The following is a 13,547-nucleotide window of genomic DNA, read 5'->3' on the forward strand; positions in this document are numbered from 1 at the left end:
TGTAACATTTTTGTAGTATTGCTGTTTAGCTGTGTAGAAGTGATACGTCACTGTGCAAAGATTTGTAGTTAATTACCGTAAACCAAAATGTTCTAATATGCAAGTTCTGAAATTTTGTTTTCACTTCATTTAATTCAATACATATGAATTTGTTAAAATAATTAGTTTTTAAAACTAGTATTGCTTTTTTTCTATTCAAGTTTATGGTCAAGAAATTTGGATCTTTATTGTTGTAAAAAAAATCTTTTACATTCTAACATTTGACGTAAAATAGTGAAAATCAGTTTTTGCAGTTGCCTGAATTCTGATGTTATTCTTTTAGGATGCAGACAAGCATATCCTTAAATACCTGAAAGATAAGGGCCGAGTGGTACACAGTGGTACTTACAAGCACAATTATCCATTTTGTTGGAGGTAAGTGCTGTAGGAAATGAAAGTTGTCTTCATAAGTGTCATTAGAAAGTGATTTAGAATCTTGCATACCAGCAGCTATATTAAAAAAAATCGAAGTTACCTTTGATTACATACGTTGATCAACACGAAAAAATGGTTTGCTAGGTTTTCAAGAACCTAAATTCTTAAGGACACGATGTAGTTGCTTTTTCATCTGTACTGGTGTGGGAGAAACGGGTTTTTTGCTCATGGGGAACTGGCATTATTACTGGTGAAACCATGCTCGAACCAAGTGTCCTTCCATGTCATATAACTAGGACTGTGACAAGGCCTTTAAACCAAATTGCTCGGGCTTGTGGTTGGGAGTGGAGACTAAGAAATTTAAAAGAAAAAGACCATAGTGCAGCGTAATTGTAACACAAGTATGATAGTAAGGGACAGAACATGCAAAGATAAAAGGATATCAGTTAAAGAGAAATATCTTTAAACTAATAGGGGTGGATTTGAAGCAATGTTTCCTTTAAGCTGTGCATGTATGCAGCTGCTGCAAGGTTCCATTTACAGCAATTGAGGTAACGCAGAAGGTTAATTAGGGAAAGGCTGTTAATGCGGTGTATGTAGACTTCCAAAAGATGTTTCATATGGTGCCAGACAATAGATTTGTGATGAAAGTGATATGTCATGGAATGAAGGGAACAGTGGCAACTTGGATGCAAAATTGGTTGAGGGATAGGAAAAAGAGAAATAGTTAATGGATATTTTTAGGGCTGGAGGAACTTTTTTTATTGTCAAGTTTCTACTGGAGTCAGTATTGGGATCCTTGCTTATCCTGATATGAATAAATGCATCTTGGTGAGCAAGAGATATTTTCAAAATTTGTAGATGACACAACTTGGGAGGATTGTAAACTGAGGAGAATAGTGTAGACCTTCAAAGGGTCATTAATATATTCGTGGGATAGGTAGATATTTGGCAGATAACGTTCACTGTGGATATGTGTGAGAAACAGTGTACAACAAAGAGTACTATTGTAAATCATGTAGAAGCAGAAAAAGCCTGTGTGTTTATCTACAGAAGTCATTTAAAATTACTTTAATGATTAGAGAGGGATGGTAATAAAGCCTACAATATCCTTGGCTTCATAAAGAACAAAGAACAGCGCAGGCACAGGCTCTTCGGCCCTCCAAGTATGCACCGATCCATATCCTCTATCTAAATCTGCCATCTATTTTCTAAGGATCTGTATCCCCCTGCTCCTTGCCCATTCATGTATCTGTCAAGATACATCTCAAATGATGCTATCATTCCAGCCCCAACCACCTCCACTGGCAACACATTCCAGGCACCCACCACCCTCTGCGTAATGAACTTGCCACTTGCTTAAACTTTTCCCCTCGCACTTTGAACTAGTGACCCCTAGTAATTGAGTCCTTCACTCTGGGAAAAACTTTCTTGCTCTCCACCTTTTCTGTACCTCTCCTGATTTTGTAGGCCTCTATCAGGTCCACCCTCAACCACCCTCTTTCCAATGAAAATAATCCTTGTCTATTCATCATCTCTTCATAGCTAGCACCCTCCATGCCAGGCAATATACTGGTGAGCCTCCTCTTCACCCGCTCCAAAGCATCCGCATCCTTTTTGTAATGTGGCAACCAAAACTATTCTGTATTCTAAATGTGGCCAAACCAAAGTCTTATGTAATTTAACATGACCTGTCAATTCTGGTACTCCATACCCCATCAGATGATGAAAAGCATGCCATATGCTTACTTGACAACTCTACTGGCCATGTTGTCACCTTTAGGGAACAATAGACCTGAACACCCAGATCTCTCTGTACGTCAATTTTCCCAGGTACTTTTCCATTTGCTGTATAGTTGGCTGTGGAATTGCATCTTCCAAAATTCATCACCTTGCATTTGTCTGGATTGAACTCCATCTGCCATTTCTCTGCCCAAGTTTCCAATCTATCTATATTCTGCTGTACTCTTTCATGGTCCCCTTCACTATCTGCTTCTCCACCAATCTTAGTGTCGTCTGCAAGCTTGCTAATGAGGCAACCTACACCTTCCTCCAAATCATTTTTGTATATCACAAACAACAGTGGGCCCAGCACGTATTCCTGTGAGACACCACTGGCCACAGGTCTCCATTTTGAGAGCTCCCTTCCACTACTACTCTCTGTCTCCTGTTGCCCAACCAGCTCTCTATTCATCTAGCTTGAACACCCTGGACCCCATGCAACTTCACCTTCTTCATCAGCCTACCGTGGTGAACCTTATCAAACGCCTTAGTAAAATCCATATATATGACATCTACATCCCTTCCCTCATCCTTAATTAGGGGTCATAGAATATGAGAGCAGTGAGGTTATGATGAAATTATATAAGAGAATGGTTAGATGTTTCTAGAATATTGCATACAGTTCTGGGCAATATGCTATGGAAAGGATAGCAAATGCACTGGAGAGAGGGCAGAAGAGGTTGATGAGAATAGTTCTATGAATAAGATATGCAGTTATGAAGGGAGACTGGGGAAGTTCAGACAGTTTACCTTGGAGAAGGGAAGACATGAGAAAAATGGTAGTTTTTAAAATCATAAGGGATCTGGGCAGATTGGTAGGGAGAAACTGTATCCACTTGTAAATGGATTAGAAACCAGAAGACACAGTTTTAAACAGTTTTACGTTTGAAGCAAATGCAACGCGAGAAAAACATTTTCTCAGAGTAGTTAGGGTATAAAGTGTACTGCCTTGAAGTATGGTGAAGATTAATTCAATTCAGGTACTTAAGAAGGCACTGGATAATTATTTAAGTATTAACAGTGTGCAGAATTATGGGAAAAAGGCAGGAAAATTGTACAGTGTTAAAATACTCAGAGATCCAGTGCAGACATGATGGGCCTTTATTATTAATAGCCTTTATTCTGCACCACACCAATTCTGTGCCCCTTTGTGAGGAAAATGCATCAAAGTGAAACCTTGGGCCATGTGTGCAAGTAGATGAGCTTTGACAAGTTTAAACTTGTTCACTTTGTTTCTCTTTGCACAAATGTTGACAGACTTTTTGACTATCTCCACATTTTGTTTTTCACAAGTTTGACATTTTGTGGCCTTTGACTGATGGGCGATTGTTATTGAAAGTTTTTGTTTGTTCCATTCCAATTCTGTAAGTGTACCAAGAATTCGTTTAATGTCATTTAAGTATTTGTTTCTGGTTTTTATTTAATATTGGCAAGCAGTTCCTTTGTTTTTTCACCAACATTTTTAACTTTTAATGCTTTATGAGAAGTGACATTATGTAAGCTTGAATGGGATTGCTCTGGGAGCTCTTGAAAATAACTTTTTATATTGTTTCAGAGATGAATCGAGCAAGTGCCTTACATTGATGGTTTGTCCGTCAGTTACTTTAAAAAAAGCTGAATGCACAAAAACCTAAAATGGAAAACAAATTGAATGGGAGACTTGGGATGGAGAAATTTCATTTTACATACATTTTAGCATACCTTTTCGAGTCTTCTCCTTGTATTCTGAAATATAGAACTCATGAGCAAATGATTCTCATATACTGAAAGAAATGGAAGGGAAATTTGAAAAAATTGAACCATAAACTACTTTTACTCATAAGTTTGCCAGTAGATTTTCATGATAAATTGTAATAACTGAATTTCAGTGACATTTGATTAAATTAATTGTTAAGTAGTATTGACTCGAGCATCATTTCATCTCAGAATCACTTGAATAGATGTGTTTTGGTCAAGGCTAACACTGCATTTACTTCATCTAAAATTTGTCATTTTTGCTTTTCCAATTCTTATATATTTTAGACAAATGACTGACTTTTTAATAGAATTATCTCCAGCCTCCAATGCTGTTTTCACTAATGATGACATTGGCTTTTCACTTCTCTCATACAGTGCTACAGAAGAGTGAATAAACTAAAAATAACACCAAATTTTCTGAAGTGATGCAGTCCATGTCTTTCCCCTTGAAATTACTGCTTTTGGTGCTCTCCTCTTCCCAATGTAAAACATCTTCACAATTTATATGCAGCAAAGATATATCTCAAAGAGGAAGAAAAATTCTAGGAAGGGGATAAACTGGCATGGTTGACCAAGGAAGTTGATCAAGGATAATATCAAATTAAAAGACAGTGTGGCAAAGAGGATGGGAAAAATTTAAAGCCAATAATTGATAACCGAAAAATAATAGGAGGAGAAAATAGACTATGGAAATAAAATAAGGGCTTGACAGGTTATATGTGGAGAAGTTGTTTCTCTTTGTGGGAGAATCTACAGCCAGAGGGCATAGAAGTCAGGTTAGAAGTTGCCCATTGAAGGCAGTCATTAGAAGGATTTTTTTGAGTTTTGTGAAGTGGTAGAGTTCTTTATTGCAGAGGACTGCTGAAGCTGGATTGTGAAATATATTCAAGGCTGAGGGGCCGATTTCTAATCAGTGAGGGAATCGAGGATTATGAAGATAAGAAAGGCAAATGGAGTTGAGGATTATCAGACTAGACATGATTTTATGGATTGGCACAGCTGAATCAATGGGCCAAAAGGCCGACTTCTGCTCCTTCATTTTATGGTCTTATTGAAAAAGTAATTTGAATATGCGGCATGATAATAAATCAAGGATCTGATAAGTTTTAGAGTCAATACCGTAACCCATCTACATCAATTAAGCAGATCAATATTGTTGTGTCTTGAGGTGCACAATTCTGAATTTCAAATCCTTTCTCTTGTAGAAAACTGCTTTGAGTTCTGGACATACTCAGCTGTTGCATTCAGTTTGGAATGATATTCCATTATAGGTTTATTTAGTAATTAGGAGCTACCCAAGAATTGTCAAATTAATGGATGAATTTGGATCTTGTTTCACCCATTTCTTGGATGTGCAATGATGGCAAAAATGTTATACGTCACAAAACACAATAAATATGTTTCGAACCATATTTGGCGGGTTGCTTGAATATTGCATATGTGAGAGTTGCGCACTTTTTGCATATGCTGATAAGGGAACCTGATGGATTACTTAAGAATGCTGTTTAAAATTTCCCCAAAATTGAGTGTGCTTTGCTAGGTTTGCTCAGATTTCATGATTAGTTTAGCAATCTATCCATTCCTTGAAGGTATTTGCATGAGGTCACTAACCTTAAGATGAGTTTTTTTTTAAAAAATCCAAATTATTACAGGTGAACCTGGGAACCTGACAAGTACCCACACATCCCTCATAAGGGCCAGTCCCAAATTAACCTAGAACCCAGCTTATTGTGAACATGGCAACATGTCAGGTTCAAAAATGAACTTAAATAAATTCCTCCGCAAGCTGCCGTTCATCAATTATAGGTGAATAGATAACTGTATGATACCATGCAGGCAATGGTCATTAAATCTAACGCAACGTTTGTGTTTGTTGTGCTGCAAAACAGCACAGATTTTATTTTGCTTAAGTCAACTATATTGTACTACTTAAATATTAAGTGTGCTATTTATATGTTTCACATATATGTTTCTAAGAGACTAATTAATGAAAAATCTATATCTACCAAGGACCCTTGTAATTTTTTCATTCTTATTAACTTTGGTGGGGGAAAAGATGGAGTTATGATTTTGTTTGGAGCATTCCAGTGAAGGATTAATGAAGTGGATGAGAAGTTTCAGAATGATATTGTATGGTATGAACGTTGGTGTTATGTATGTAATTAGTTTTGAACTTTTACCATGTAAAATAAATCTATGAATTATTAATGTACCCTTTTGGTGGACAAACTGGAAGGAAACTATTGCCCACTAGTTTCTGTGTTTTGTCTAGGTGAGTGGGATTATGTGTGTCTATGATCTGATTTCTTAGTTGATGCCTTGTTTCTTAGATTTTCAATGTTAAAATGGGAGTGTTGCTGAACAAAGAGACCTTGGAGTGCAGGTTCATAGCTCCTTGAAAGTGGAGTCGCAGGTGAATAGGATAGTGAAGAAGGTGTTGGGTCAGAGTATTGAGTACAAGAGTTGTGAGGTCATGTTACGGCTATACAGGACATTGATTAGGCCACTGTTGGAATATTGCGTGCAATTCTGGTCTCCTTCCTATTGGAAAGATGTTGTGAAACTTGAAAAGGTTCAGAAAAGATTTACAAAGATGTTGCCAGGGTTGGAGGATTTGAGCTATAGGGAGAGGCTGAACAGGCTGGAGCGTCGGAGGCTGAGGGGTGACCTTATAGAGGTTTACAAAGTTATGAGGGGCATGGATAGGATAAATAGGCAAAGTCTTTTCCCTGGGGTCGGGGAGTCCAGAACGAGAGGGCATAGGTTTAGGGTGAGAGGGGAAAGATATAAAAGAGACCTAAGGGGCAAATTTTTCATGCAGAGGGTGGTACATGTATGGAATGAGCTGCCAGAGGATGTGGTGGAGGCTGGTACAATTGCAACATTAAAGAGGCATTTGGATAGGTATATGAATAGGAAGGGTTTGGAGGGATGGCCAGGTGCTGGCAGATGGGACTAGATTGGGTTGGGATATCTGGTTGGCATGGACGAGTTGGACTGAAGGGTCTATTTCCATGCTGAACATCTCTATGACTCTATATGTACTTATTTGGCTTGGAGCACACAGTCTCAATGTGAAAATACAGGCTGTTATATTTCCATCCATCTCTCAACTGACTTAACTCCTGGTGCCAAACCTAATGCAATGAGTGTGATGCTTTATTGATCTACCTCCATTCCAAACTATTTTAAATAAAAACAAATCAATCTGTTATCAATAATATGCAAGTGGAATACAATTGGGAAAGAGTGAGATTGTGCATTTTGTTAGGAAGAATAGAGGCATAGACTATTTTCTAAATGAGAAAAGGGTTTGGAAATATGAAGCACGGAGGGACTTGGGAGTCCTAGTTTAGGATTATATGAACGTTAGCACACAGTTGCAGTTAGCAGTTGGGAAGGGAAATGCAATGTTCACATTAATTTCAAGAGGGCTAGAATCACAAGCAGGTATGTATTGCTGAGGCTGTATAGGCTCTGGTCAGATGGCATTTGAAATTTGGTGAGCAATATTGGGCCCCATATCAAAGGAACGATGTGCTGGCATTTAAGGGGGCCCAGAGGGTATTCACAAGAATGATAAGGGAATGAAGGACTTGACAGATGAGGAGTGGTTGAAAACTCTTGGTCTATACTTGATGGAGTTTAGAAGGATAAGGGGGAACTTATTGAAACTGACAGGATACTGAAAGGCCTGGATAGAATGGATGTGCAAAGATGTTTCCAAGAGTAAAAGAGACTATGGCCTGTGGGCACAGCCTCAGAGTGAAGGGATGACCCTTTAGAACTGAGATGAGGAGGAATTTCTTCAATTAGGGCATGGTGACTCTGTGGGACTCATTACTACAGAGATCGATAGCTTCTTGATTTGTAAGGGGACTAGTGTTACGGGGAGAAGGCAAGAGAATGGTGTTGAGAAACATATTCGCCATGATTGAATGTGGAACAGACTCAATGGGCTGAATGGCTTAATTCTGCTCCTATCTTATGCTCTCTCAAACTTCATTTGTGATTTGAATATCTGTTCATATCCAATTGTTGTACATCTGTTTTGAACTGCTTCATTGACTCCCTTCTGCCCATTCAACATAGGAGTCCATCTTAATGTTTTGGACATGAATCCTTCAACTGTTTTGCTTTGGATTTAGTTTCAATGATGTTTGACAATCCAATCACTTTCTGAACTGTTCATTTATTAGTTTACATGTAAACAGGGAGTTGGATCTTAAATAGTGACACAAAATACTGAAAGCTCAAGAGTGCAAGGAGCAAGCTATTTATTTCCTTAATTTATCAATGATCACCAACTGGAATTTCTTTAATTAGTACTGCAACTAAAATGGAAGCCTGTCTTTGTTTTTACTCACTGAAGGCATGCATGATCAGAAAACTTCCTCACTAAATTTTGATTTAGCCTCTTTTAGAGAATAGTAGCAGATTAATAGTAAATGCAAGGAAGGCAATACCTGAAGTATTCACTACTTTCTTGAAATCAAGCAAAAAAAACTGAGCTGGTACTTTGAAGGCTTAGTGTGTACTATTGAGAAAGAAATTTGGTGGAGAGGTTAAAATACTTAAGGTAGTAAATAGCAAAATTCAATGCCCTTTCTCTGGCTTGTGCTGATATAACTCAAGTGCTGATAAAGTTAGAATCATAGAATCCCTGCAGTGTGGAAACAGGCCATTCAGCCCAACAAATCCACACCGACCTTCCAAAGAGTATCCCACCCAGACCCATATCCTACCCTATTATTCTACATTTTGCCTGACTAATGCCCCTAACCTACACATCCCTGAACACTATTGGCAATTTAGCTTGGCCAATTCACCTAATTTGCACATGTTTGGATTGTGGGAGGAAACTGGAGCACGGAGGAAACCCACATCGACACGGAGAATGTGCAAACTCCACACAGGCAGTCACCTGAGGCTGGAATCGAACCCGGGTTCCTAGCGTTGTGAAGTAACAGTGCTAATGCTAACATTTTATTCTTGGATTGGAGGTAACAAAATATTCAGTTAGCCAGCTGGTGGTTAGGGCTGTAAAAGTATGATTTGGCGAGGATGGAATTGGGCTTTCTGGAATGTTCTTCATGATTGAAGTCTAGAAGGTCATATTTGTGAGTCTTGCAGAATACATATGGAATTGTAAACTCACAAGTAGCCAATGCTTCAATGCCATGTAAAAGCATTGTAGACAGCATTTTTTTGTTTTTTTTCTATTGGTATAAGTGTTTTCTCCAATTTCACAGATTAATATCTCTCCATAGGTCAGACACCCCACTAATTTATAAAGCTGTCCCGAGTTGGTTTGTGCGAGTGGAACATATGGTGGATAAACTACTGGAGAACAACGACAAATGCTACTGGTAATGTATTGAACAACTGAATAAAAATGAACATTGTTAAATTAAGACTCACGGCCCAATTCCTCTAACCTGCTTCAATCTGTCTCATTTTTATTAAGGTTTATTTGTCCACTAAAAGAGAACGGTAAAAGGAGATTCATAAGTGCCCTTTGTTCTACTATTAGTACTGTGCATTGTAGTATTTTATTAGAAATAATTCTCCTTGTTAACAAACGTCATGCTTAACTTTTACAAAAATAAATTTACAGCAATATTGTTCCATCTGCAGCATTTCTAAATTTGAAGAATCTATAACTGAAGCCTTTTCTGTAAACTAACGCAATGTATTCTAACATAAATAACTTCAAGTTCATAAATCAAGTGCACGATAGAAAGCGAAAGTGGAAATTGTAGAGGTACTAGTCACAATTTTACAGTTTTCCTTAGATTTGGGAGTGGTCCCAGAGGATTGAGAATTATAAATAGTATACCTTTACATAAAATGGATGTAAACATAAGCTCTGAAACTCCAGGTCAGTCAGTGTAACTTTGGTGGTTGGGAAGATTTAAGAAGTAATAATTCAGATCAAAGTTAATAGTCACTTGAACGATTGTGAATGCATTAAGGAAAGCTAGTCTGGATTTAAGAGCCAATTATATTTAACTAAGGTTCTTTGCCTAACTTGATTTTCTGATGAAGTATCAGAGAGGGCTGATGAAGGTAATACTTTAGATGTGGTGTGCATGGACATCCAAAAAGAATATGAAAAATTGCTGCACAGTAGACTTGTCTGCAAAGTTAGAGCTCATGGAATAACAGGAACACTAGAACCAAATAGAAGCATGTTTATAAAAGGTTGAGTGATGGAAAACAACATGTTATAATGAACTAATGTTCAAACAGGTGAAAGGTTTATCATGGAATTCCCTAGTGATTGGTGGTAAGAGCCTTGCTGTTCCTGATATATAATAATGACTGTGACCTGGCAAAACCTAGCGAAATATTGTGAACCATAAGGGGAATAACATAGAACTTCTGACCAGTTGGTGGAATGGACAGACAAGTCACAGGTGAAACTTAATGCATAGAAGTATTAAATTATTAATTTTATGAAGAACACTGAGGCAAATAAAATTAAAACTATATTTGTAAATAAAGTGCACGAAGAGAACGATGTATATATGCATAAATCACTGAAAGTGACCGAAAAGGTTGAGAGCACCTTCAGTAAAGCATATGTTACCCTTACAATTATCCAATAGTGGCAAAGAGAAAAAAAACAAGGAAATTATGTTGAACTTGTAGAAAACACTGGTTCAGCCTGAACTGGAGCATGAGGTTCTGGACACCTCACTGAAAGTATATGAATGTGTTAGAGAGAGTGCATAAAAAATTCACTTGTCTGTCTAGTGCCAAAGAGTCCCTTTAACTTTCAACCATAAGTGTTCTGAGTGGCATTTTAAGTCATTTTGTAAAAGCTACAGCCAAACATGTTGGCATTAGTCACTAACCTCTGTGAAAAATGCATTCAATTTCAGTATTACTTGATTTTAAATCACACAAGAGTTTTAATAAATTCTAATTCTGTTATGATTTTAATTAAATTTTGTTTCCAGCTCCCACTTCCATACAATTTACTTAGTGCACCTGCTAAACCTCTTGGATTTATGTTATTTGAGTTTTCCATGAGCTGAGTCAGTTTCTGCTGTCCAGAGAACCAGCTCAAACTAGTCAGACAATTTACCCTACTCTATCTCTAACTCGTGTAAGTTTTGGTGGTCTTATAATTTAAACTCAAAGTCAAGTATTAGTTTGTTAATTTGAGACTTTAACCAAAAGGCAACAGGAGACATTTTCATGCAGTAACTTTACTTGGGTTATAAATAATACATATTAAAGCAGGGCTGCAATTTTACGCAGGTTTGCTATGGCTCTTGCTTCTCCGTTCAGTTTAGGGCACAGATTGACATTCTTTCCAATGCTTCGAGGGCCTTCCACGTCTAACTGGAAGCAGGAAATCTTCAAATTTATTACTCACCTTGGTTGCCAAAATCTATTGCGAGTTAACTCTTTCGAAGCCGCAACATACAGCGCGATCAACTATGTCATTGCATTCTGGTTGGCCGAGGCTAGCCAACACTTACTGCTAATTGGTTTAAGGAGGTCCATGATCAAACTCTAATGGGCTCTTAAGGGTGATGGGCATTTACTGATATCACCTTCCACTATCTCCTGAATGGTTCCTCAGTTGTCAATTATCCATGAGTCCATCCTCTTCATTACTTTTGTTTTTGTCACATTATGATTTACTAAAATGGAGTGGACAGTTTGAAATTTCCCTTATTACTTTATGTTAAAGAGAGAGGGAGGCATTTGTAGTCGGTGCCCAAAAATCGATATCCCAAAGCTCCTGTCTCATCCTCGCGTTACTTTGCAAAGCTCCCATTAAATCAAATACTTAGTTATCATTGACCATTTACTTTTTATTTGGAGGAAGCTAATGTTTCTTTTTAAACTGTGTTTGAATGCTTGCAAGTAGTTCATATTACCCTTTATATTTGAGAGTGAAAGTTTAAGTCTCAAACCTATGTTAAGACTAATAGAGAAAATCTGAAAATATTATCTAATGCAAATGCAAAATTTATACAGGATGTAAAAAGAGAGAAATAGTGAAATATGTTTTACTCTGTAGTAATGAGCGGTGAATGTTTACATAAGTATTCAAATTATACAAGGTTTAGAAATAGATCATTCCATAAAACTTCCTCACTTATCACAATCCCACATTCAGGCACTTGGTCTCATTGTATTCAGTTTCCAATTGTCACCTTTGTGGGATTTCTGCCACCTTGAAGGAGAAGCACAGCAGATGCCTAGGAACATCCATATTGGCAAGTTCCCCTCCAAATCACTCGCTGTCCTAATATGGAATTAGATTATGGTTAAAATCCTGAAACTCCCTCCCTAATCAATACTGTGGATGAAACTATGTGCAGTGAAGCCGAATGATTAAATAAGACAAAATAGATGTTAATGAGGAATAAATATTAGTCTAACTACTGACTCTCATTTCCCATGAAAATAGTTGAAAATTTCCAACCAATATTGATTGCCACAAAATGAAGCCAGGTGAAGAAACACAAAGCTAGAAACTGTAACCTCTAACTCATTTCCTGAGGTTTTTATTTCCCTGTCTTTCTTTGTATTTACCCTTTGCTTATACTGGCTCAATACTGTCAGGTTTACTTATACTTTCCAGCTCTCTTTTAGATTGGTATACCAATTTACTTTGACATCAAAAGCAATAAATTGCTTTAATTACCTCCAATCTAACATATGTCTGTGTCCAGTTTGGGGCTCCTGAGAATCCCCACTTATTGAATTTACATTAAACTGAAGTTTTGAAGAAGAGTCAGTAGACCTGAAATATGAACTCTGTTTTTCTCTCCACAGATACTGCCAGAGCTGCTGAATTTCTTAGCAATTTCTGTTTGTGTGTTTCAGATCTCCAGCATCTGCAGTTCTTTATTTTATTATTATGTGACTTGATGTTTGACAAAGTTTCTGTGAAGCTTATATTTAAGGTCCCGTATAAATGCCAGTTGTTGTGAAGTAAGTTGGTATACAAATTTGGGGAAGAAAAAGAAACACTTGTATTTATGTAGTGCTTTTCATGGCCACTTCACAGTTCTTTTAAAGTGCAGTCACTGTTAAAATACAAATTGGATCTGAAAACTATCTGTTAAAAAGTCCGAGGACAAGAATATGAAGTGAGTAGTAAATATAGAGTTAAGCAGGGAAATGGTCAGGATCAGATCTGTGTTTGTTTCCATTGTGAATGTTGGTAATCACAATTTTAGGTCGCCATTTTTAAAGGAAGCTCATAAAGCACTCTGAAACTTTCTGGTCTGCACCAGATCAGCCCACCAAATAAAACTTATGGGGTAGTACTTTTGAAAATATTAAGCATGGCTATCTTTCATTTTCCCCTGCCAATGGCTTTCTCAAATGTTTCTTACCTGCCATCCCTCCACACTTAATTTCAGCATTGTATGAGGGATTCGTGGATGTCTGTACCCACAAGGTAGAGCAAAACATCACCCATTTACTTCGCAATGCCATCCAGGCGCTCAAAACCAATCACAACATTGTCATCAAACCCGCAGATAAAGGGGTAGCCATTGTCATTCAGAATAGAGCAGATTACTGCAAGGAAGCGTACCGACAACTGAACAACCAGGAACACTACAAGCAACTACCAGCTG

The 13,547-nt window shown here is 37.5% G+C and overlaps 1 protein-coding gene across 1 annotated transcript in view; it reads left to right on the forward strand.

The window, feature by feature from the left end:
• Window positions 1–13,547, forward strand: part of iars1 (isoleucyl-tRNA synthetase 1) — a 190,122-nt gene that overhangs the window by 64,362 nt on the left and 112,213 nt on the right. Inside the window, exons 12-13 of the mRNA XM_060835504.1 lie at window positions 323–414; window positions 9,204–9,302. Coding sequence (XP_060691487.1) covers window positions 323–414; window positions 9,204–9,302 — 191 coding nt within the window. The remainder of the gene's footprint in view (window positions 1–322; window positions 415–9,203; window positions 9,303–13,547) is intronic.

The sequence above is a fragment of the Hemiscyllium ocellatum genome, chromosome 14, assembly GCF_020745735.1.
Source record: "Hemiscyllium ocellatum isolate sHemOce1 chromosome 14, sHemOce1.pat.X.cur, whole genome shotgun sequence".
NCBI classification, from domain to species: Eukaryota; Metazoa; Chordata; class Chondrichthyes; order Orectolobiformes; family Hemiscylliidae; genus Hemiscyllium; species Hemiscyllium ocellatum.